The sequence below is a fragment of the Eucyclogobius newberryi genome, unplaced genomic scaffold (assembly GCF_026437365.1).
Source record: "Eucyclogobius newberryi isolate DKJ021-1_F unplaced genomic scaffold, fEucNew1.0.hap1 SCAF_17, whole genome shotgun sequence".
In the NCBI taxonomy this organism is placed as follows: domain Eukaryota; kingdom Metazoa; phylum Chordata; class Actinopteri; order Gobiiformes; family Gobiidae; genus Eucyclogobius; species Eucyclogobius newberryi.
In genome coordinates, this window is record NW_027315801.1 from 6726929 (window position 1) to 6752162 (window position 25234).

General features: G+C 41.9%; 1 protein-coding gene across 1 annotated transcript in view; it reads left to right on the forward strand.

The window, feature by feature from the left end:
• Nucleotides 1-25234, forward strand: part of atp9a (ATPase phospholipid transporting 9A) — a 68455-nt gene that overhangs the window by 13058 nt on the left and 30163 nt on the right. Inside the window, exons 6-17 of the mRNA XM_072448848.1 lie at nt 4045-4096; nt 7837-7931; nt 9547-9627; nt 9699-9774; nt 11426-11502; nt 12259-12419; nt 13800-13942; nt 18548-18660; nt 20902-21111; nt 21934-22095; nt 24736-24828; nt 24909-24992. Coding sequence (XP_072304949.1) covers nt 4045-4096; nt 7837-7931; nt 9547-9627; nt 9699-9774; nt 11426-11502; nt 12259-12419; nt 13800-13942; nt 18548-18660; nt 20902-21111; nt 21934-22095; nt 24736-24828; nt 24909-24992 — 1347 coding nt within the window. The remainder of the gene's footprint in view (nt 1-4044; nt 4097-7836; nt 7932-9546; nt 9628-9698; nt 9775-11425; nt 11503-12258; nt 12420-13799; nt 13943-18547; nt 18661-20901; nt 21112-21933; nt 22096-24735; nt 24829-24908; nt 24993-25234) is intronic.

The window sequence follows — 25234 nt, forward strand, 5'->3', positions numbered from 1 at the left end:
TGAGAAAAGACGATTTTTCTTAGCGTTTATGTGAATTTAACTGAGTGCGTTTGAGAAGTTAATTAAAGGCGGTATGGACGATTTTTCGGCGATTTGAGAACGCAGGCGGAAGTGCACATGCCACTCCCCCGTGTGGACTGATACAACACACACGTGCGTTTGTTTATTAGCGCAACGGAGCGCATCGCATCTCTCGTCTCCGGTAGATTTCTGTCCACTTCTGAGTCAGTTCGAACTGTCTTTCTCCGTCTTCATTTTGCCCCGTACACTGAGGGAACTATATTATGATAGATCCATGCGCTTAGAAACGTGGGGACGAGACTGACGCGGCTGCAGGTGAGCGATAGGTGCGTTTTATGATTGATACGTGGCAGGACAAATGATTTATCCAAGAGGAAATATGATAAAAATTTGCTGAAAAAAATCGTCCATACCACCTTTAAGCATTTTAGACGTTCTGGTGTGTAGATTTTATTATAAACATGTTTTAAACCATCATTTAATCGTTTATAAAGCCACAAACGTGCACATTTTAGCCTGAGCTTTTGCCGTATAAACGTTTTGAATTGTAATCGGGCGGAAACGAGTTAATTGATTATTGAAATAATCGTCAACTAATGAATCGAGTCCAGGCTAATCATCTAAATAAGCAAATCGTTTTCTAAGAAGTTTTACGACTCGGAACAGTAATTACATGGAGATTACTCAAAAAAAACAAACATGTAAATTTAGTGTATTAATGATGAACAAAGAGGGTTTTGTTGTAAATGTGCTCCACAAACATGTTCCCAAGCTGCATTTAGTTTAATCTCAGGCAAATATTGTAAAAAAACAACATGAATTGACAGGATAATTGCTAAAATAATCAAAATAATTGTTAGTTTCAGCCCTAAATTATTATTTTTACAGCAAAAAACATACAGTAAGTCCTAAAAATACAGCTTTTGTCTTGCACATGCTTTAAATATGTTCCTGAAGCAGTGAAAACTCTTTGACATTTGAAGGTTTTTGTGATGAAAAAGCAGAGGTTTGATACATTTCAAATAAATTTGTCTCATTCGAATTAAAGAGTTCTGAAACGACATAAAAATCTGCTATTTACATTTTAAAAATATTTTTTTTTAAGTCAAGGCAAGGCAAGTTTATTTGTAGAGCACATTTCATACACAAGGGAATTCAAAGTGCTTCACACACTAGGAAAAATGCATTCAAATCACAAAGAAATTACAGAAACAGAAATACAATAAAATTAACTAAATTAAAAATTATCAATCCAACTGATTTTCTAAACTAATAAAATCACAAACAAAAGAGAAGAGTGCAAAGAAAAAATCCTTTCAGTCATATGCGCAGCTAAACAAAACTGTTTTTAGCTTAGATTTGAACATTGTCAGAGTAGAAGCCTGTCTCACATCTTCAGGAAGACTGTTCCAGATTTTAGCTGCATAAAACTGAAACGCAGATTCCCCATGTTTTGTCCTGACTCTGGGCACCAGCAGGAGGCCGGTCCCTGAGGTCCTCAGAGTCCGAGATGGTTCATATGGCACTAACATATCCAAGATGTACTTTTTTTGTTTTTTGTTTTTATCACATTTGAATATCAGTCAAAAAATGCACTTTATTTGTATGGCACATAAATAAAAACAGTCTCAACAGTTCAATCAAAGAATAAAAATCAATTAAAAACGGCGATTGAAGACCTGAAAATTTGAACCTGTTTTCCCCCCCAAACATTCAACGCTTTTGCCGGGCCGCGTCTGTGTTTTGGAGAGTATTTATTCTCCGAGGAAACGCGAGACGAGCGCTGTCAGTTTGTGTCGACAGACGAGTCGCACGCGTGTCCACGGAAACATTTTACAAACGCGACGCAGCAGAAAGCACCGGAAAGTCACTGGTATCGAACCCGCGACAAAACGTGATTTATGGCTTTTGTGGTCGACTAGAAATAAACGTCATGGTTACGGAGGAATAACAAACACAAAAGTGACATTCTTAACTTTATTTTACAAATAAGTTACTGTTCCAGAAGTGCGAGACGGCAAATGTTCTGAATTGTATTGGTTGAATTGGAACTACTTAGTTTTCCTTCTAAAACTGTTGCTATGATTAGTTTTTGTATTTTTACGATTACGTTGTGACCTGATTAATCACGATTATCAAGTATACTGCAGCACATACTTCCGGGCCCATGGCAGCGATCACTTCAGCTCTGAGAGACTCCATATCACGCTGCATTTCGCGTCTTATTTCGGACATCATGAGCAATAACAGATTAGTTACATTCTCTCCCCGTTCCGGTGCAGAGAAGAATCTTTATCTGGGCCGACGGGAGCCCGATTCTCCGCCTCAGGTTTGATAGCCATGTTACCCTCGTTAGCTTTGTTAGCCTCTTTAGCTTTGTTAGCTTCGTTATTTTCGTTAGCCTTGTTATTTTCGTTAGCTTTGTTAGCTTTGTTAGCTTGTTTTCCAATGGGACCGTGAGCTTTGTTTGGTTCCTAGTGTTTCCTTCCTAGTTTACACATCCCTCGCTCTTCTTCTGTGGGATTAAGAGGGTCAAACGATGATTTTAAAGCCACGTTTTGCTGCAGCAGTGTGCGTGCGTCATCTCAATGTGACGCCATGACCGGAAGTCGTTTTGTTTTACATTTTAAGGAGGTTTTATTCGAGCGGACAGTTGCAGTGTGAACGGGGGGGAGAGAGGAGGTACAGATACTCGGCAAACTTCGACGGGCTGGACCGGAACTTGCATGAAGCACGAGACTCGGCCATTTCTAATCGACTCGGATCAACTTTTAATGCGGGAGGTCTGGACATTTGACTATTTCTTGTGTTCCAGCCGGGGTATCTGACTCTCACACCGTGAACAGAGGAAGTATTTAAATCACTTGTTCCCGGCCCTCACAAATCTCCTGGATTTACATACATCGTGTTTTTGGCCCCCAGCGCAGCTTCAGAGCGGCTTCTTCAGGACGGAGAAGTGACGCGGGTTGTAAACGGTGACGCGCGTGTTTTTCCGATTTTTTGCGAAAAAAATCACGTATTTCAGCTTTAAACGGCAGAAATTAAGACGTTTTTACTTTGTTTAGTTTGTTTTAGACTGTGGGACACGATTAGACCACCATAGTCTCATTTATTAATGGGAAACTCTTTAAAACCTTAAAACCACTATACCAGGGCTAAATCAGGGCTAAATAAAGGCTAAAGCAGGGCTGAATCAGGGCTAAAGCAGGGCTAAAGCAGGGCTAAACCAGGGCTAAACAAAAGCTGAACCAGGCCTAAAGCAGGGCTAAAGCAGGGCTAAAGCAGGGCTAAAGCAGGGCTAAAGCAGGGCTAAATTAGAGCTAAACCAGGATTAAACCGGGACTAAACCAGGGCTAAACTGGTGCTAAACCAGGGCTAAACCAGAGCTAAATAAAGGCTAAAGCAGGGCTGAATCAGGGCTAAAGCAGGGCTAAACCAGGGCTAAACAAAAGCTGAACCAGGCCTAAAGCAGGGCTAAAGCAGAGCTAAAGCAGGGCTAAACCAGGGCTAAATTAGAGCTAAACCAGGATTAAACCGGGACTAAATCTGGGCTAAATTAAGGGCTGCGATAGATGATATGTTTTGGATAATTTCCATTTTTTATGAGAAAAAGTTTGGGTACTTCAGCTTTAAAAACGCAGAAATCAAGACATTTTTACTTTGTTGTTTGCTTTTCCCACAGATTCTTCTCAGAGTTGAGGCGGAAAAGTTGAATCCATTTCCATTTTACACAAATTTTGGATTCAAAATGTCACTTTATGCCTCTATTCAATCTTTAAACACTTCCTTTTATGCTTTTTACTCCAACACAACTAGCCAAAAGTCATATTTGTCATAACAGTTGAATGTTTAGTTTGTTTTAGACTGTGGGACACAATTAGACCTCCATAGTCTCCTTTATTAATGGGAAACCACTAAACCGATGCCACATTTGTTTCTTTTCTTTGTTTTGTTACATGAAAAAGAAACTCGACTTGAACTCGTGCAGTGTGAACATGTTTCTTGATGTTTGTCTCGTTGCAGAACCAGCGTGTTCCGGCAGATATGATCTTCTTAAGGACTTCAGAGAGAAACGGTAAACATCTGCTGCTCGTTGGACCTCGGGACGTCTCTGTGTGAAAGGGGGGAGGAAGAGGAGAGGGAGGAGGGAATAAAATGGGAAATGGAGTGATTAAGAGACTCGCAGAGGTGGAGGGATTAACCCGAGTGCGGACAGGAAGTCAAACGCTGCGTAAAGGAAGTCTGATCGGGCCAGTGAAGCCATTTGTGAGTCGCCCAACTGTCTTTGGATTAAAAAAATTCCTGCGTCACCCACTAAAATATCACTAAAGCAAGGCTAAAACCAAGGCTGAACAGGGGCCAAACCAGGACTAAACCAGCGCCAAACCAGGACTAAGCCAGGTCTAAACCAGGTCTAAACCAGGTCTGAACCAGGTCTAAACCAGATCTGAACCAGGTCTAAACCAGGTCTAAACCAGGGCCAAACCAGGGCCAAACCAGGGCCAAACCAGGGCCAAACCAGGGCCAAACCAGGGCCAAACCAGGGCCAAACCAGGGCCAAACCAGGACTAATCCAGGACTAAACCAGGACTAAACCAGGGCCAAACCAAAACCCGGGCCAAACCAGGGCCAAACCAGGGCCAAATTGCATTAGATATGTTCCCCAAATTGTCCAGCCCTAATGAACATATTTTGTTTTATTATAACAAAGATTATTGTTTGATGATCATTAATGATCACTGTCCAATATCGTCCTCCATTTCCCCCTTTTTAAACCTTTAACATGTCATTAAGAAAAAAAGCAAACAGAACATCATTTACGGAAAAGAAGACCTTAAACGCTCACACCGTGTCCTGCGAAATCTTTTTAACTCTTAAAAACCAATTAAGCCTGACGTCCACACGCAGTTCACACTCTGTCCGGCTCTACCTCTTGGAAGAGCTTTTGTCTGCCAAATGAGTCGGAAAAAGGCCTAGGATCGCGCACGAGAGGCCGATGCAAAGACGCCCTGAACTGAGAAAGGCTCATCCCGGTAATCAAATGTGGCTTAAGCGGCGCTGCCGACGTGTGAACTATAGCCCCGTATTTGCACATATCCAAAATAAGCTTATTCAAAAAGGAGACTCAACAAAGGGAAGCTATGGTCGCGTGCTGTCGTCGTTTGTTTTTTAATTTAATTTACCGTCTCACGTTAAAGCTGCCGTGCCTCTTCCCTTTTTACATAACGCATTTTCCGGACTATAAATCACAGCTTTTTTCATAGTTATGGCCGGCTCCAGTGAGACTTATGAATAATATCACATATATTTTCACACTGGCAACCACAAGAGGGCACTCTAGGCTCTAAGCATTTTTTTGGCGAATTATACTCTGGTGCGACTTATAGTCCGGAAAATACGGTAAATGCGTTTTTTCTTCTGCTGCGTCGATTGTTGTTTCCGCTTGGACTATTCTGCAGTTGTGGTTTTGTGAGCGTAGTTTGGGTCGGCTCCGCCCCTGTTTTTAGTCGATTAATTGATTTGGCATAAGCACAACCAGAATTAATCCATATATTACAAGGTGCACTGGATTATAAAACGCACTATAAGTCGTTTTATGTCTTATAGTGCGGAAAATACGGTAGTCAGATTTCAGTCTTTTCTCAAATGTTGAAGAATCCGACTTTTTTACGAATGAATTAGATAATGATGGACAAATACCTTAAATTTTACAACATGAGGAGATTTGAACTAAGACAGCACAACAAATAAAGACTATAGTCCATCCATCCATCCATTTTCTACCGCTTGTTCCCTTTCGGGGTCGCGGGTGACTGGAGCCTATCCCAGTGACTTCGGGCCTTAGGCGGGGTACACCCTGGACAGTGGCCAACTTGTCGCAGGGCCGACACAGAGACATAGACATTACAGACAGTTCACTCTCACATTCAATCACTAGGGCCAATTTAGAGTCACCAATTTTGCTTAACACATACATGTCTTTGGACGGTGGGAGGAAGCCGGAGAACCCGGAGAGAACCCACGATAACACGGGGAGAACATGCAGACTCCACCCAGAGAGATCATGTGATGTTGGTCTGGTCCGGGAATCGAACCCATGATCTCCTTCTTGGGAGGCGCTAACCGCCTTTGCCACCGTGCACCCTAAAGACTATAGTGTCCTCTCCAAACCTTAACCTTGTAGTTTAAACCTCTACAGCGCAATCTTAAAATGTGTTTATTTGCTTTTTTTGGCCACATTTTCGTCCACGTTTCGCACAAATTCAACTCAAAAACGATTTATTTAAGGAAAGAAAGAGCTTGGACTTGGGTCTATCAGTGATACATGAGCGCGTAGCCGTTTACCTGCTTGATTTTCTTTCTTTTTGAGCTTGTTTTGAACAGCTTCAGGAGAAAACGAGAGACATTTTTGAGAGATTCTCACGCCCTAACGTCAAATTACACCTTTCTTTGCGACTATGTCCGATTAAAACACGTCAAATCTGTGGCGCAGACGCAAGCAGTGGTCGCGCGTCGCCTTGGCCTTTTCCTGTTGGGGGAAGGAGAGCTTTGTTGTACTGGAAAAGTGCTCGGTTATCTCTCTTCCATGTGGAGGCCATTAGGTCAATTATGAAGCAGGATTTGGAGGCAGAATGACTCGCGCGGGGCGGCGGCGGGGGAAGGGCAGTTTGTGGGTGGTTGCACCTTGACCCCCCCCCCACTGGTAAAGACAATTATGTAAACACACAACCTCTTTACTTCTCTGACCAATGGCACTTATTATAGTGTCGTCCTGGTGAAGTCTCTGGTCGTGTGGGAACAGTTTATGAGACTTTCTGACCCTAAGAGCTAAACGTGTGGAAATGTTTAACAGTGATTCATGGATTTAAAATGGGGCTCTAAACCAGAGCTGAACCGGGGCAAAACCAGGTCTAAACCAGGTCTAAACCAGGTCTAAACCAGGTCTAAACCAGGTCTAAACCAGGTCTAAAACCAGGTCTAAAACCAGGTCTAAAACCAGGTCTAAAACCAGGTCTAAAACCAGGTCTAAACCAGGTCTAAACCAGAGTTAAACCAGAGTTAAACCAGAGTTAAACCAGAGTTAAACCAGAGTTAAACCAGAGTTAAACCAGAGTTAAACCAGAGTTAAACCAGAGTTAAACCAGAGTTAATCCAGAGTTAATCCAGAGTTAATCCAGAGTTAATCCAGAGTTAATCCAGAGTTAAACCAGAGTTAAACCAGAGTTAAACCAGAGTTAAACCAGAGTTATATTACGATTAAACCGGGAGTTAAACCAGGACTCAAACCGGAATGAGAAGCCCTAAACAGCTCTATATTTGGACTAAACCTGGACTTAACCAGGTCCATGAGGCTGAGGTCCGGTTGTCCTCTTGGTCCATGAGGCTGAGGTCTGGTTGTCCTCTTGGTCCATGAGGCTGAGGTCTGGTTGTCCTCTTGGTCTATGAGGCTGAGGTCTGGTTGTTCTCTTGGTCCATGAGGCTGAGGTCTGGTTGTCCTCTTGGTCCATGAGGCTGAGGTCTAGTTGTCCTCTTGGTCCATGAGGCTGAGGTCTAGTTGTCCTCTTGGTCCATGAGGCTGAGGTCTGGTTGTCCTCTTGGTCCATGAGGCTGAGGTCTGGTTGTCCTCTTGGTCCATGAGGCTGAGGTCTGGTTGTCCTCTTGGTCCATGAGGCTGAGGTCTGGTTGTCCTCTTGGTCCATGAGGCTGAGGTCTGGTTGTCCTCTTGGTCCATGAGGCTGAGGTCTGGTTGTCCTCTTGGTCCATGAGGCTGAGGTCTGGTTGTCCTCTTGGTCCATGATCTCGTCTGTTTCACAGGATCCTGTTTCCTGCGCACTGACCAACTGGACGGAGAGACGGACTGGAAACTGCGCCTCCCGGTGGCCTGCACGCAGAGGCTGCCCACTGCTGCGGTGAGTCAGCAAAATCAACATTTACTACTTTAAAAATACAATGTATTTTTTTTTTCAATAACACATTTTGAAGTGCGATTTACTGCTGAAGAAAGTAGACGATAAAAGACTGACAAATGCATAAGTAATTTACAATATCATTAATAAACATTAAACCACAACACATAAGTAGCTTAATAAATCATAAGTAATTAGTTTGTAGTTCTTTTTCTGCACCACATTTGAGCTGTAGACAGATTAATAAAACCCCTCAAAAAATCCCCCTTAGTTCAATATAAACCCCCAAAAATGCTTGTTCATGCTTGTTATTTAATTCTAGTTGGACTTGACAAGTAATAGCATTTTATTTATTTGAATTGCAACAGCTTCTACATAATTATACCAGTTTGCACAAAGGTAAATGTCATCCGAATCATCCTAAAGCAGGTAAAAACACTCAAGACACAAATCTGAGGCGTTACAGGAAAAATAAAGATTATGCAGCATTTCTACCTTGGAAAATGTTGTGTTTTTGTGGTACAGTGATCACTCGTTTATCGTGGGGGTTACGTTCCAAGAAGAACCCGCGGGAGTCGAAATCCGCGAAGTAGAAACCTTTATTTTTTTACAGTTATTATACAATGAAATACTCCATAAAACATTGAAGCTCACGCGTGGCGCCGCTCTCACCGGCCTCTCATGCGCGGCGCTCTCACCGGCGTCTCCCGCAGCTCACACGCGCGCTCTCACCGGCCTCGCAAACTTCAATTTGGCAAGCGGTTTTAAGTACGTGTACATATTAATCCATAACGTTATTGACACACAGGTAGAGAAGACGTGGAGAGACTGTTTAGCCAATCAGACCACACATTGAACTAAAACGCACTTGAGATAAATATAGTTGGAATTTTGCTAAAAATTATAAAAATGTGATCCCAGAATAGCACTTTTTTGTTTGTTTATAATTTCGCTTCCTGTTTGTGATTGATGACATCACACTAGGAAATTACCCAGTAAACACTGGGCTATTTTTTATTCATTTTTATTTGACAAATAAAAATATATGAGAGCAACTTTATTTTGTTGAATTAATGTTTAGAGAGTCAAAAAAGTTGTTTCTTTGTGTAAATTCTGCATAAACTTTGACCGGAATGAGTGTCCCTGGTGTGATGTCACTTCCTGTCATTTTCTACCGATTTTTCTATGTTTTCTTCACAAATACCTGCTCGATTGGTGTAAAACTATCATTTATATGTACAACAGGGATAAACACACCAAATAAAGTCAACAGTAGAACATCGTAAAAACCTGTCATAGGCACTTTAAATTTCATCTTGGTCAAATTTAGTAAAAAAGAGAATCTCATATTCACAGTTTTTTTACATTCTAAACTTTGAAAAGTTTAAGTGAAAGAAGTTACTAAATCAATCAGTCGTCGTGCGGCCCTGATCTTCATGGAGACGAGGTTACATAGTGAACCTTTAAGTGAGCGTTTGATTGCATTTGTCCGTGTTGTTTGAAATACACAAAGATTCGACTAAAATACAGGACGTTTTAATGATTATCTCGTTTAACAAAAACAGTAATGCAACTAAATGTATTGTTACCATCTGTTGTTTGTTTGTTTTTCTTCCAGGACCTTCTACAAATCAGATCGTACATTTACGCCGAAGAGCCAAACATCGACATCCACAACTTTATTGGCACGTTCACGCGGGTGAGTGTGACTTCCGCCGCTCTTTTTCACTCTTTTTCAGACGTTCTCACTTTTACGTTTTCCTTTTTCAGGAAGACGGCGATCACCCGGTCAACGAGAGCCTCAGCATCGAAAACACTCTGTGGGCCAGCACCGTCATCGCGTCCGGTAAACAAATAAATACACTATACATACTCGTTATCTCCTAAACGCCCTCAATATTCATTTAAATTCACTTATTTATTAAAGTTCACATGCATTCTCCTGTTTTTCTAATTATGTCTTAGTTTGGTGGTGTAGAACCTGTGGTAAATCTTTATTATCGTAGTTTTACTTCCGTTAAGTTGCAGTTTGTGAAGAAATTTGGAAAAATAAGAGTTTTTAAAAAAATGACAGGAAGTTGAGCCGAATCCCTCTGTGATGTCATCAGCGTGCGACACAGAGACGTCCGAATGTTCGCATTATCCCCTACAGAGGGCACTATTCAGGGCTCACGTTGTTTTTAGCGGCGTCCGAATGTCCAGCAGGTGACAAACTGGCGCACTCAAAATTTCCCACAATGCACTGTGAAAAGTTGTGTCCGGTGAAGGTCACTTGTCAATATATAGACCACAATGCAACAGTGACAGGTTTAACTGGACACAACACGACTGAATGAAGCAGAAGAGCCGTTCAAACAAAGCTCTGACTCGAGAATATGAACTAAAACGCTGTTAAATAAACCGCTAACGCTAGCAAAGTCGCTACCGTTAGCCGCTAACATTAGCTTGAGTCGCCGTCACAGACAAGAAGTTGAATAAACCAGCTCGTTTGTCGTTTAATGTGAGATCCGAGACTTGTGTGGTGATTATTTGTCCGTAAATATGTATCAGACGGATCTGTACCAACATTCACGACAGAAATACAATTTGATCCGTGTTTTGCGCTAGCGTCACATGACCCGCGATCCGAATGTCTGAACCGCTCCGTGATTTAGACACACTTTTCTGACTGTTTAAACCATCGTTGGACTAAATAAAGGTGTTTTATGGTCTCACTGTGTGTTAGATCAGAACTGTGTCATTTATGTGGAATTTGGCTCTTGTTTACAGTCATATTTGTGCTCTCGTCCAACCAGGAAGTACAATTATCGACAAATTTACAAAAAATAGTTATAGTTAGTTAGTTGATAGCAAAACATTTAGTCAAATCGGTAATATAATTGTTTAATTGTTTAACACTCATAACTCTCTTTTATGTGTAGTTGTATTTGCGTAACGGCCTCTGAACTCCCGCTGCTGCTGCTGCTGCTGCTACTACTGCTACTGCTGCTGCTGCTGCTGCTGCTACTACTGCTACTGCTGCTGCTGCTGCTACTGCTGTGCTGCTACTGTTGCTGCTGCTGCTGCTGCTGCTGCTACTACTGCTACTGCTGCTGCTGCTGCTACTGCTGTGCTGCTACTGTTGCTGCTGCTGTTGCTGCTGCTGCTGCTGTTGCTGCTGCTGCTGCTGCTGCTGCTGCTGCTGCTGCTGCTGCTGCTGCTGCTGCTGCTGCTGGTGCTGCTGGTGCTGCTGGTGCTGCTGGTGCTGCTGGTGCTGCTGGTGCTGCAGCAGCACATGTGTCGGACGTCTCATATTTTAAAGGACATTTTCACAGAGGTTTATTTGTGCGGGGATTAGGCGTCTGGGAAACGTCCCGCTCACGTCCTCTGGTTTGTCTCAATTTTACTGGAGTCCTCACCCCTTTTCTCTCTCTCTCTCTCTCTCTCTCTCGCTCTCTCGCTCTCTCGCTCCATCTCCCTCTCCCCCCCTCCTCTCCTCTCCCTCTCTCTCTCCACAGGCACAGTGGTGGGCGTGGTGATTTACACGGGGCGAGAGCTGCGCAGCGTCATGAACACGTCAAACCCCCGACACAAGGTACGAACGCCTGAACACTGTGACGAGGCCCCGGGACCCGAAAGAAGTCTCATCTAAAACATATTGACATGAAACAGATAAACAGACTTTCAATGACAGACTTTCTGTACTCCTCCCCTGTGCTCCTCCCCTGTGCTCCTCCCCTGTGCTCCTCCCCTGTACTCCTCCCCTGTGCTCCTCCCCTGTGCTCCTCCCCTGTACTCCTCCCCTGTGCTCCTCCCCTGTGCTCCTCCCCTGTGCTCCTCCCCTGTACTCCTCCCCTGTACTCCTCCCCTGTGCTCCTCCCCTGCGCTCCTCCCCTGCGCTCCTCCCCTGTGCTCCTCCCCCCTGTGCTCCTCCCCCCTGTGCTCCTCCCCCCTGTGCTCCTCCCCCCTGTGCTCCTCCCCTGTACTCCTCCCTTGCGCTCCTCCCCCCTGTGCTCCTCCCCCCTGTGCTCCTCCCCTGTGCTCCTCCCCTGCGCTCCTCCCCTGCGCTCCTCCCCTGCGCTCCTCCGCTCCCCCCTGTGCTCCCCCCTGTGCTCCTCCCCTGTCCTCCTCCCCTGCGCTCCCCCCTGTGCTGCTCCCCTGTGCTCCTCCCCTGCGCTCCTCCGCTCCCCCCTGTGCTCCCCCCTGTGCTCCTCACCTGTCCTCCTCCCCTGCGCTCCCCCCTGTGCTGCTCCCCTGTGCTCCTCCCCTGCGCTCCTCCGCTCCCCCCTGTGCTCCTCCCCTGTCCTCCTCCCCTGTCCTCCTCCCCTGCGCTCCCCCCTGTGCTCCTCAGGTGGGCTTGTTCGACCTGGAGGTGAACTGCCTCACCAAGATCCTGTTCGGGGCGCTGGTGGTGGTTTCCATGGTGATGGTGGCGCTGCAGCATTTCGCCGGGCGGTGGTATCTGCAGATCCTGCGCTTCCTGCTCCTGCTCTCGTCCATCGTTCCCATCAGGTGAGATTTGAAACGTAGAAGTATTTCCTCTGAATATACCGGCGTTCCGAATACTTTTACATTGATGTTAAGCGCTGTTCACACCGCAGCATCAAATTCACGCCCGACGCAGAAGTTGGACGCCTGTACATTTGAAGACCGACCATGGCTTTGGTTTATTAACTTTACAAAGTCCAAAAAGCGGAGGCGATGGGCTCCGGGGCCCGTCTGGGACCCGCAGATACTTCAGAGCTGAGCAGAGTTTAGTCAATATCATTATTTGCTCCAAGAGCTGCGTCTTAAGGATTTTTTTTATCTTGCGGGTTTGTTTTGGGTCTTTTTCTGGGTCGTGCGTAGCACGTCATCTCTGATTGGCTGATGCGGCGCATCTGCCGCAGAAAGTTGGACAAAGCTGAACATGTCGGCTTTGGACGCGCGTCCAAAGCATAGACTTTGAATGTAAACTGGACGCTTTGGACGCCGCGGTCTGTAACCCCCTTTAGAGTGTAAAAATGCCACACAGGATTAAAACATGTGCCTATGACAGGTTCTTATGATCGTCTAATTTGGACTTTATTTGGATTATTTATAGCTGTTGTACATATAAATTATAGTATATAAAGCATATAAATTTACACCAATCAAGCAAGTATTTGTGGAGAAAACGTTGAAAAATCTGTAGTAAATGACAGGAAGTGACATCACTCATTCCAGTCAAAGTTTATGCAGAATTTACACAAAAAAACAACTTTTTTGACTCTCTAAACATTAATTAAACAAAATAAAGTCGCTCTCATATATTTTTATTTGTCAAATAAAATAATGGTGACATTAGATGAGTTTTGGCCCAGTGTTTGCTGGGTAATTTCTTAGTGTGTGTCATCAATTACAAACAAGAAGTGAAATTATAAACCTTAAAAATGTGCTATTCTGTGATAACATTTTTTTTGTTTTTTTTTTAGCAAAATTCAAAATATATATTTATCTGAACTGCATTTTAGTTCAATGAGTCGTCCGACCTATAAGCGGCGCTTTAACTGTATTGTTTTGCCTTTGATTCTCACTAATTATAGCGTTTTCGATTTGTTTTTTACTTGTGTTGTGGAATTTGAATTGTCAATTTCATTTTTTACAACACAAATGCTTAAAAAAATCTACATTTAATTAATTCCACTGCAAGTAATTTTATTCTCTCTTTGTTATGCATTCTCTTGATTTCAGGAAACTAATTGTCAATACAATAAACAACGAACACAGATACTCAAAAAAGTGTGTATTTAGTTACTTCAAAATGAGGTTTATTTGGTCTTCTGATTATTTATTTAGGTTATTTTTTCAGACCAGTTTTTCTTTTCGTATCTGACAGTTTGTGAATTGTGACCGTCTCATGTCTCTGTCCAGTTTGCGCGTGAACCTGGACATGGGGAAGATGGTGTTCAGCTGGATGATAAAGAAGGACTCCAAGATCCCCGGGACGGTGGTCCGAGCGAGCACCATCCCCGAGCAGCTGGGACGCATCTCGTACCTCCTGACGGACAAAACGGGTCAGGACACAGCGCAAACATCAACTCGAATGTACTTTCTGACCCGATGATTTTGGGGTTTATAGTGAAACAAAAATGGCACATGCCTCGATTTACTGGTGAAATGTCTAAAAATTAAACTTAACAGAGCCAAAATCGAGACTTATCGAGTCGTTTTTGGCCCTGAACGTGGACAAAGCGTGAATTAAATGAATAAAATCAGCCGTTTTCATAAAGATTTTTGAATACTACACATAATCGCAATCTGTGTAGTTTTTAGCAGTATTGAGCGTTACGTTAGCCAATAGTGCGATAGTGATACTTTTGCAATATGTTGTGCCCTAGTTACGTTAAAGAATGTTGGCTCAAGTTTATCTGTCAAACAAAACACAATTCACAAACACAGGAACTTTGGCTTTGCTGAACATACAATGATGAACAATGACAAAAACAAGATATACAGACTCAAAAAGGGCATCATCAACTCCAGGTTGTTGCCACTGCACCAGGACACCAGCCGGTCCACCTCCCTCCTGTAGACAGACTCATCCCCGTCCAAGATGAGCCCGATGAGGGTGGTGTCGTCCACAAACTTAATTCGTTTTACGAGTCGTGGCTGGAGGTGCAGCAGTTTGTGTACAGGGAGAAGAGCAGGAGGGAAATTACACAGCCTTGTGGAGCTCCTGTGCTGATAGTCCGAGTGCAATGATGTCTGAATGAGCAAATCGTGATCTTTACTCAAAACTCTTTCTTGGGTTCCTGATTTGACTAAGAATACATTTTAAAGGACAGTTCTGGATTCTGTTTTTTTTTTTTTTGTGTGGTATTTCTCTGTTTTCCGAGTGACACAGCGTTTGAGATCCTTAGATTTTCTCCAACTCAGACTAAAAGTAGTGAAGAAAGGCTAAATTTTTCTAGCTGTCAACATTGATTTGGAGATTTTATTCAGGGCTAAGATAACGTTCCCTTGCACGGCTAATGTAAATCACCTTTTCACGTCAACAACAACAAACATGCATGTATTAAAGGACACGCATTTAGCATTATCTTTATTATTAGGCCTGAGCGCCACAAGCTGGCGAGAGGCCTATTAGTTCCGTAAGGCCGTGCAAAGCACTGCTGCGAAAGTGCGCACGAAATCGCCCACTTCCAAACACTCACTAACGCACTCGTCCACTCATGCACGCCCGTGTATACTAATTAATTGGAAAAAAATTTAACATTACCGTTGTAGACGGGCAAAGCCCGTGCAAAAGTGTGCACTAAACAAGCGCTTTACATATAGGGACTTCGCGGTCGTCATCCCCATATAAAGCGTTTGTTTGCGCTAAGTAGCTCACAAATACGTTCCCATCTCTTGCATGTTCCGTGCATATAAGCATGTAATGCAAAAAAATTACATTATTACTGTATAGAGGGCCAAAAACACAAAGTGGGCGGAGCCCACTCAAAATTAATGAAAGTACAGTGACCAGGGACCCACATGCTTTCCGAAATTGTATAGTTTATGATATTTGAAAAATGGGAAACATAGTTTTCGCATCGGAATATTATTATTCTTTCTTCTTTCTTCTTCTTCTCGGGACCAACCCCCCTATTTTTCACCCAATGAACATTAACGAAAAGTCACAAATATTTGCACACCTCTAAAAATCGTGCCTCTCTACATTCTGGCTATCTCCTTTTTCTAAAATAAAAAAATTGGCGCTTCAGTGCCCCCAAATGTACAAAAAATGCATTGAGAGATAGAAAATGGCAAAAAAAAAATCAGATCGTAGAATCATGAAATTTGGCGCAGGTGTAGATGGTGACAGGAGAAGTAAAAAATATTATTACGGCAACGCCATCCGGCGTCGGCCATATTGGATAAAAATTTGCTAAGCATGATTTTTTCCAAATGTCGTACTTTTCCGAACTCCTCCCAGGATGTTGGCCAGAAAAAGCTGAAAATTGGTGAAATGGTGTTGAGGAGTGGGACATCAAAGGTTATTCAAATTACTTTGATATCTGTCACGGTCTTTGTGCGGCGAAGCCACAAACTGTAGCTACAATTAAGGAAATTTCCCAAATTTTTAATTTGCTGCCGTTTGCGCAAATAAAGTCCGAATTGCGTCAAATTTGAATCAGTTGTTAAACCCTTTGCCCTAAACCTATTTTAAATAAATGGTGAAATAAATTAATTTGGCACGACAGCACTCCCTACAGAGTGACATAACATTTTATATGGAGGGTAAAATGTTTAATTTTCCGAAATTTGGCACAAAATTCCATTTTGGCATCCCGATCAAAAAAGTAAATGAGACCCATGTCGTATTTGTTACGGCGTAGTCGTAGCGATGACAGAAACCTCCCATGTTATTCCAATGGGGAAATCGCCAGATCTCTGAAATCTGAACATGCTGACACTTTATACTTTATCTTTTTTTTTTTATTCTAAGAGTCATGGACTTTGTGCGGCGGAGCTGCAAACTTTTCCCTTCATATGTAAAGCAAAGGGGAGATTTGCGACAACGCCACAGATTCAGCAGTAGGTGTAATAAAAGGTCAATTGGGGCGACCCCCTCCTCTTGCGGCGAGGGCCGATCATCACCGCTTGCGGCTATATTTATTATTGTTATTATGATTGGCCTTTAAACTTACTTTGGCATCTCATGTTTTAGAACTCTACTGAAAGTCAGGCGTTCCCTCATCAATGTTTGTGCTCCATCTATTGGTGGCAGAGGGAATTACCACGGGGAAATACACGAACGCTAGCTTGCCCCGACGTGCTAATGTAAACGCGCAGCCGTAATGAACAGGATTTGAGGCAGAAATGCTCTTAAAAAACCTCCAGATCTCTACGGGATGTCATAAAACTGCTCATTTGGGGTGTTTACTGAGGCTCAGAGAGAGAAGATGCATCAAACAAGTATAAATGAGGCTAAATACAATTCCAGGTATGTTTTTGATGAGGGAACAATGTTTATAACGCAACACAAAAGCTCAAAAAAGTCAATTTTCAACGTGGAATTGTTCAGTCTATTAAAAGAACTCTCATTTCACATTTACACGTTAGTCATATAGTTTCTCATTTGTTTCTAAAGTTTCCCCTCCTTTTACGCTCGTCCTTATTTGCATCATATTTCTTTACAAAAACACTCAAACTCGACACCGCGACGACGTCTCTCGTTGTATGGCAAAGATGAAGGAAAGCCTGAGTAAATAAACCGGGCTAAGAAAAGCTTTTAGTGCGGCGGACGGTGCTAAAAGTGCAGAGTTAAGCCACTTCCTCTGCTTTTGGGGGGGCGGGGGGTCGAGTGCCGGGGGGTCGGGCTTGCTAAAGACGCACGCTCTTATTTGATCAGTAAATCATAAAAGGCCAAACTGACTCCTGTGAACACTTCCTCCAGGCTGTAGGTGTTGGTCCACAGATTTACAGCCTTCAGTAAAGCGGCCATTTCCCCCATTTAAGGCCGCAATTACGCCGCTCGGACCCGAGCTGTGCCGCCGCGCAAAAAGTGTGCAGCATGAGTCGCTCTTAAAGTGTTTATGTTCCCGCGTTGATCGTATGCGGTGGTCTCAAGAAAAATGTCCAAAAGAAAGCCACTGTTTTATCGTAAAAAAAGATTTTTAAAATATAGTTTCAAAGATGATTAAACCACTCTGACGTTTTCTCTCCATCTGTGACGTTTTCTCTCCATCTGTGACGTTTTCTCTCCATCGGTGGCGTTTTCTCTTGTGACGTTTTCTCTCCATCTGTCACGTTTTCTCTCCATCGGTGGCGTTTTCTCTTGTGACGTTATCTCTCCATCTGTGACGTTATCTCTCCATTTCTGACGTTTTCTCTGCATCTGTGACGTTTTCCTCTCCATCTCTGACGTTTTCTTGTGATGATTTCTCTCAGTCTGACGTTATCTCTCCATCTGTGACGTTTTCTCTCCATCTGTGATGTTTTCTTGTGACGTTTTCTCTCCATCTGTGATGTTTTCTCTCAGTCTCTGACATTTTCTCTCCATCTGTGACGTTTTCTCTCCATCTGTGGCGTTTTCGACGTTTTCTCTCATTTGACGTTTTCTCTCCATCTGATGTTTTCTCTCCATCTTTGACGTTTTCTCTCCATCTTTGACGTTTTCTCTCCATCTTTGACGTTTTCTCTCCATCTTTGACGTTTTCTCTCCATCTTTGACGTTTTCTTGGGACTTTTTCTCTCCATCTGTGACGTCTCTCCATCTGTGACATTTTCTCTCCATCTGTGTCGTTTTCTCTCTCTCTGGCATTTTCTCTCCATCTGTGACGTTTTCTCTCCATCTGTGACGTTTTCTCTCCATCTGTGACGTTCTCTCTCCATCGCGATCAGAACAACTGCGTTCCGAGACCAGGAAATACAAGGCCAGTTTGACTTGTACTGAAATGTTTAGCTTAAACTGCGCGTCATTCCCTCTGCAGCCAGTAGATGGCGTCAAAACGCAGGTAGACAGCAGAGAAACATGTAATTTTGTCTGTTATAAACAATTTCTGTAGTTCTTAATCATGCTATGGCAAACTAAAGACACTCAAGAACACGTTTAAAGCAGAAAACAACACAAACAATGCTTCATATTTGTCTTTTAATAGTCATATCGATATTTCTGTTGCGTCTTCTCTCAGGAACACTGACTCAGAATGAAATGGTGTTCCGGCGTTTGCACCTGGGGACGGTGGCCTACGGCATGGACTCCATGGACGAGGTGCAGAGTCACGTGTTCAGTGCCTACACGCAGGTGAGCATTCTGCCCCGGGGCCGCTATGGCTACAAGGCCAACGCATTATTACAGTTGTTAGTTGGTTACAGGTGTGTGGGCTTTAAAACGCAGAGGAACAAATCACAAAACAGCTTTTTTCTTGTATTCACGGTGACGCTAGTGGTGAGTTCCAGCTGAATTTACTTTCTTTGGTGATTTGTTTATCGTTTACCGTATATTCCGGAGTATAAGTTGCAACAGCCAAAAAATGCACAATAGTGAAGAAAGAACATCTATAAGTCGCACTTGAGTATAAGTCACATTTTTTGGGGAAATGTATTTGATAAAATCTAAGACCCAGAACAGACGTTTCATCTTGAAATGCAGTTTAAAATAATAACAGATTAGAGAACATGGTGAATAGGTGTACGTATGCTAACGCTAACACCTTCAGCTACATGAGGCACAGACAGAACTGTGGTAAGTGTCTGGTATGTTAACGTAACATATGAACAGTTATTCAGATAACTATAGCATAAAGAACATGTAACAAGTTTACCAAAGCATCAGTTTTACCCCAAATCACTAAATCCATTGAATTCTTCTTCCTCTGTGTCACTTCTAAACAACTCCAGAGGTAGAGGAAGTGCAGATTCTTCTTCTGCGTCGCTTAGAGCCTAGAGCGCCCTCTTGTGGATGTCAGAGTGAAAATAACGAATAATATCACATATAATTCTAATCGTGAAGTGAGAGTGAGAAAATAACCAGTTTGAGCGGCGTTCCGGTTAGCACGGCGTTAGCTTACCAGATCGCCAAACAAGGACAATCTAAAAGAAAAAAGAACGACCGCTCCAGGTTTGTGTATGGCGAGGAAACGATATTCTGACCCGACGTGAAAAGCGCGTGAACGTTTATATTTGTGTTTCATCTCTTTGAAATTCGCACGGGAAAGCGCTGGAATAAACGGCGCGCAATTTGTGTTCAGAGGCGTATGAATTTGTGATTTTTGTTTGTTTTGAATGCTTCCTGACCTCGGACGACGCTCTTTGTCCCGCTCTGACACCAGAGGTTAGCGAAGCAGGAAACAGGATTAGCCCAAAAGCAAAAGCGCCAAAAACGGGCCGCTTTAATGACGCCGCCATTAGCCACGCCAAAAATAGCCACGCTGCAAACAACAGCTCGCGGTTCATATTTTCTTTAGGCACCTGGTTATGTTTAGAGACGTTTTTCACCGCCGTCTTTTACTCATTGTGCGTATGACTCTCAAATGTAGGCGTATTTTAGTCGGATTGGGCCATGTTTTCCTCGTTTGTTTGTTTACTTCCTGGTTGGACTAAAATACTAATTATACAGAGCTCAGGTTACGTTTTTCTGGTTCAAAACGTACATTAAGATGCTTGAGCAAAAGTAAATACAAGAGATAAACTGGATGAGCTGTCGTGTTGTTAAAGATAAATAGATTTCTTACTTTAAGTTTAGCATTTAGCATCTTAAAAACTATTGTTTTAAGATGAAACTTAGTGTTATCTCTGAAGTGTCTATATTTAATCAGCTCAGTTTGTTTATGAAGTACTCCACTATAATACTGCTCTATATTTAATCAGCTCAGTGTGTTTATCAAGTACTCCACGATAGTACTGCTCTATATTTAATCAGCTCTGTGTGTTTATGAAGTACTCCACTATAATACTGCTCTATATTTAATCAGCTCTGTGTGTTTATGAAGTACTCCACTATAATACTGCTCTATATTTAATCAGCTCTGTGTGTTTATGAAGTACTCCACTATAATACTGCTCTATATTTAATCAGCTCTGTGTGTTTATGAAGTACTCCACGATAGTACTGCTCTATATTTAATTATGCATTCAGGCAGTTAGTGTACATAGTTGCTTTATTATATATAAAAAATAAATACATTATAATATATATTTTTTAATCATCGTTGAGAGTATACAGTATAGTCGCTTTATTATAAAAAATAATTAAAAATTATAATAATGAAAAAATTAAAATAAATCATCAATCGGAGAGTTAGTGTACATAGTCGCTTTATTTTAAATTTTTAAAATAAATAATAATAAAAAAATCCTAATTTAGATAAAAACAATAAAAAATAATGTTTAATGCATTGTTATTTATCTTGATCATTTTTAATTCTACTGCTGTGATTGACATTTCTCATCCTCGCACACATCAAGTCCAGGTGAAGCACTCGGTGTGTCTTAAACTATCACAGATCAGAGGTATTATCATCATTATTCTGTTTATTATGTCCAGCCCGGCCACGAGCCGCCCGCCTCTCGAGCGCCCGGCGCCACTAAAGTGCGTAAGACGATCAGCAGCCGCGTGCACGAGGCGGTGAAGGCCATCGCGCTGGTGCACAACGTGACGCCGGCGTACGAGTCCAACGGCGTGACCGACCAGGCCGAGGCCGAGCAGCACTACGAGGACACGTGCCGGGTCTACCAGGCGTCCAGCCCCGACGAGGTCAAACGTCTGATCTTAGCTAATGGCTAATTGATTATTCAACCAGCTAATCGATTATCGAACCGGCTAATCGAATATCTACTGGCTAATTGATTATCTAACCGACTAATCGATCATCTAACCGACTAATCAAATATCTAACCGACTAATCGATTATCTAACCAGCTAATCGAATATCTAACGGCTAATTGATTATCTACACAGCTAATCGATTAGATAACGGCTAATTGATTATCTAACAGCTAATTTTTTTGGCTAAAAAATCATAAAAAGTTTATCACTGAAAAGCACATTTTTTTGGTGTATAATTTCACTTCCTGGTTGTAATTGATGACATCACACTAGGGAATTACCCAGCAAACACTGGGCCAAAATTAATCTAATGTCACCATTATTTTTTATTTGACAAATAAAAATCTATGATGAATTAATTTATTTTGTTGGATTAATGTTTAGAGTTAAAAAAAGTTATTTCTTTGTGTAAATTCTGCATAAACTATGATTGGAATGAGTGTGATGTCACTTCCTGTTATATTTTCTACAGATTTTTCAACGTTTTCTCCACAAATTCCTGCTCGATTGGTGTAAAACTATCATTTATATGTACAACAAGTATAAATACACTAAATAAAGTCACAATTAGACAATCATAAAACCTCTCATACGTCACTTTAAACCGTTTGCTTTGTATGTAAAGGCGTTAAGAGTCCGTTTCCCGAGCACGAGACCTTCACACTGAATAACTGACAGCTGAAGTCAAATTTGCATAAACATTTCTATCACTGTTTTTCATACTTTTCATGCTGTTCATGCTTGGTCCAGGTGTCGCTGGTGCAGTGGACCGAGAGTGTGGGCCTGACCTTGGTGGGACGGGACCAGTCCTCCATTCAGCTGAGGACACCTACTGGGCAAATCCTGAACTTCACCATCCTGCAGATTTTCCCCTTCACCTACGAGAGCAAGAGGATGGGCATCATCGTCCGGGTAACGCTGCTCTCCTCCTCTTCACGCGCAGAGCAGAGAGGATCACACTCATTTAATGTAGTTTTCACGAGTTTAGTGCGTCTTTTATAGCTTATTTACATTAGCGACGTGTCATAAACTGCTCCAAAAAGATGTTGAAACTACCGAAACGCTTTAAATGTGCAAACTATTCATAAGGCATTGATAAACTGTGGTTAGTTAATGGTTTATGATTGTATAAAGATGATTACTAGCATTTGTAGATGTACGTGTGCGATAATGAACACGTTAATATGAGGCTTATTATGATATATATTGTGATAAATGCTTGTAAATGTCTTTAAGAGACTTTTTAAAGCGTTACCGACTCGGACACAATAAAGCAGGACAATCGCATCAGTAAGAACATGAGCTGTAATGAATAAAATCAGACTTATAGTGCCCCCTGCTGGTCGGACGAGTCATTGAACTAAAAGGCAGGAAAGAAAACGACCAAAAAATATCACCTTTAGTGCAATTTTATTCAAACAGATGATACATATTGAGCTATATCGCTATATTTATCTTGACGAGCATATTCACAAAGACAGAACTGTTAAATATAGTTTAGATGTATGTATTTACAAAGCTTACATTGTTAAAAGAAAACTTGGTAGTTAGTATTAAACTGTAAAGGGAATTTCACTCAAGCAAAGACGAGATTTTCTTAATTTTTCTTCCATTTTGTGTGTTTTTAGTGTTTAAAATGAGTGCTCAATTTATTTTGAACCCTATAAATATGTATTTTATTTTTGTTGTCTTTTTTATCTACAGATAAAGTCGTCAGAGGTGGCAATTGTTTTAACTTTTTATTTTATACTGAGACCAAAACGGCGCAAGTGATTGACATTTTAAACCTTTTATTTATCACGTGTTTGGAGTAAACATCAAGTACATCAAAAAAGGCACCGATTATAGGTTTAATATAGTTACTTTTAAATATTTATGACAATACCACGATGTAAAACGTGTTTATTCCGTTTAATTTTAGACTCTGGGGACAAAAAATAGACTGTAAATGTCCATTAGTCTGTTTTATCCCAGGGAAACGCTGAGTAAAGTGTCATATTTATGCACTTTTTTTTAATTTAATTTGACATTCTGTTGATGTTTTAAGCGACACTCCGACTTGAACAGAGACGTTCACAGTCACGTTTCACCACATTCAACTACATCATCATCGAGATATTAAAAAACGAGCGCGATATTCAGTTTTGTCGATATCGTCGCGGTCTCGTCCCAGCTCCAGCTCTTTGCACGACTTTCCTTTTGCACTTTTTACCCCGCGAAACGGAAAACAAAGCGAGCTAAATTGAGCGTTTCGGGTTGTTGCATTTGGAACGAAAGGGAAACAAAGTGTGCTTCCAGTCAACTTTAAGCGAACCCGAAAGTAAAAAAGGACGGCGACTTCCACATGACGATGTTTCCGAGCGATTATCGAACTCCCCGGTGAGCTCAGAGCGGTTTCCCGGCAGCGTTTACGGAGGAGTCGCCGGGGCGAAATGTCCGGTCGTTTTTTAAGTGTCCGCGATGGTCCAGGAGATTCTATTTATGTTGGATCCGGTCGAGCAAAACGTCGCAAATGATAATAAATACGGTAGTTAGTTTTTGCTTAAAGTTAATCCAAGACGCCAGCGGCTTTCGGGAGTTTTGTGGTTATTAAACATGTGAAATGTGACGGTGTTTTGTCTTTGTCAAATGGGTTCAGAGTCAAGTTAAGGACGGGGTTTCGTTTGGGTGTAAAATAATAAAAGAAAACCTCGGCAAAAACGAGAATGAAAAGAACGATTTGGGTCTGTTTGGCCTCGTCTTTGTCATAATAATTGCTTAAATTTAACCAGAAAAACCCCAAATGTATGTTATTTGTGTGTGTTCGTTGCCTTTTTTGCTGTATTTTCATCAGTAACACATCAGGTAAATTGATAATCGTGATTGTTCAGGTCACAATATAATCGTAGGAACAAAAAAATAAGAATCGTGACAGTTTTAGAAGCAACATTAAGTCATTTTTGTTCAATGTTATCTGGCTGTTGACTTTATTTTGTCTTTCATAGAGTTACATTTCATAAAGTCGGTCTAAAACTGGAGGAACAGTGACACTTCAGCACGAGAATGAAAGAAAATGAAAGATTTCACTGTTGTTTATTCTCAATAATCGTGAATAATCGTTCCAGTTCAAATTTCTGTGTGATGATTATTCAGAATCAGAAAAGGTTTATTGCCGTCGTCAATTAACAAAATTCACAAACATAGGAACTTGTCTTGGTGATTTGGTGCAACATAAAACAATGAATAAACACTGCAATTTAACAATTATTAACGTAATGACCAAAACGACAATAAAATCCTAGATATTTTTTCCTCGTTTTCTTAGCCACTCCTCATCATGTGACCTGCTTTATCAAATCAAACTTTATGAATGAGCAATTTGAAATAAACAGCGAGATAAAAAAAGCACTTTACATTTAGTTTTACTTTTGTGAGTAAAAGGCTGAGCAGAAAGGGCTTCATTCTGCTGCTCAAATCATTTATTTTAATTGAACTAAAAAAAAAAGATGATTTTACTATGACTGCAAATGTTTAACGTGTCCTGTGTCTGATCATTTCCCGCGTGTTTTCCAGGACGAGTCGAGCGGCGAGATCACGTTCTACATGAAGGGCGCGGACGTGGTGATGGCCGGGATCGTCCAGTACAACGACTGGCTGGAGGAGGAGGTCCGGTGCACAAACCCCGCCCCTCTGTGTCGTCGTGTTGTCGTGTCGCGCTCTGAACCGTCGTGTCGTATGTTTTCTAGTGCGGGAACATGGCTCGCGAGGGTCTGAGGGTCCTGGTCGTGTCCAAGAAGTCGCTGACCGAGGAGCAGTATCAGGACTTTGAGGTGACGCTTCTGCTTTTTAAAAAAAAAAAGAAATTATTCCCTTTTGTTATGGGATAAAACAACAATTACATCCCAGAATACATTTCAAATGTACATGTTAATGCACACGTAAACTTTTAAGACGTTCGACAGACTGTCACTTGTTTAAATTTAACAGTAACTAACGTTCAGTAGCAAATCCTGTATTGATTAATCTGTATTATTGTTTTAATTTTAATATTTTTCCACATTGATTTATTTAA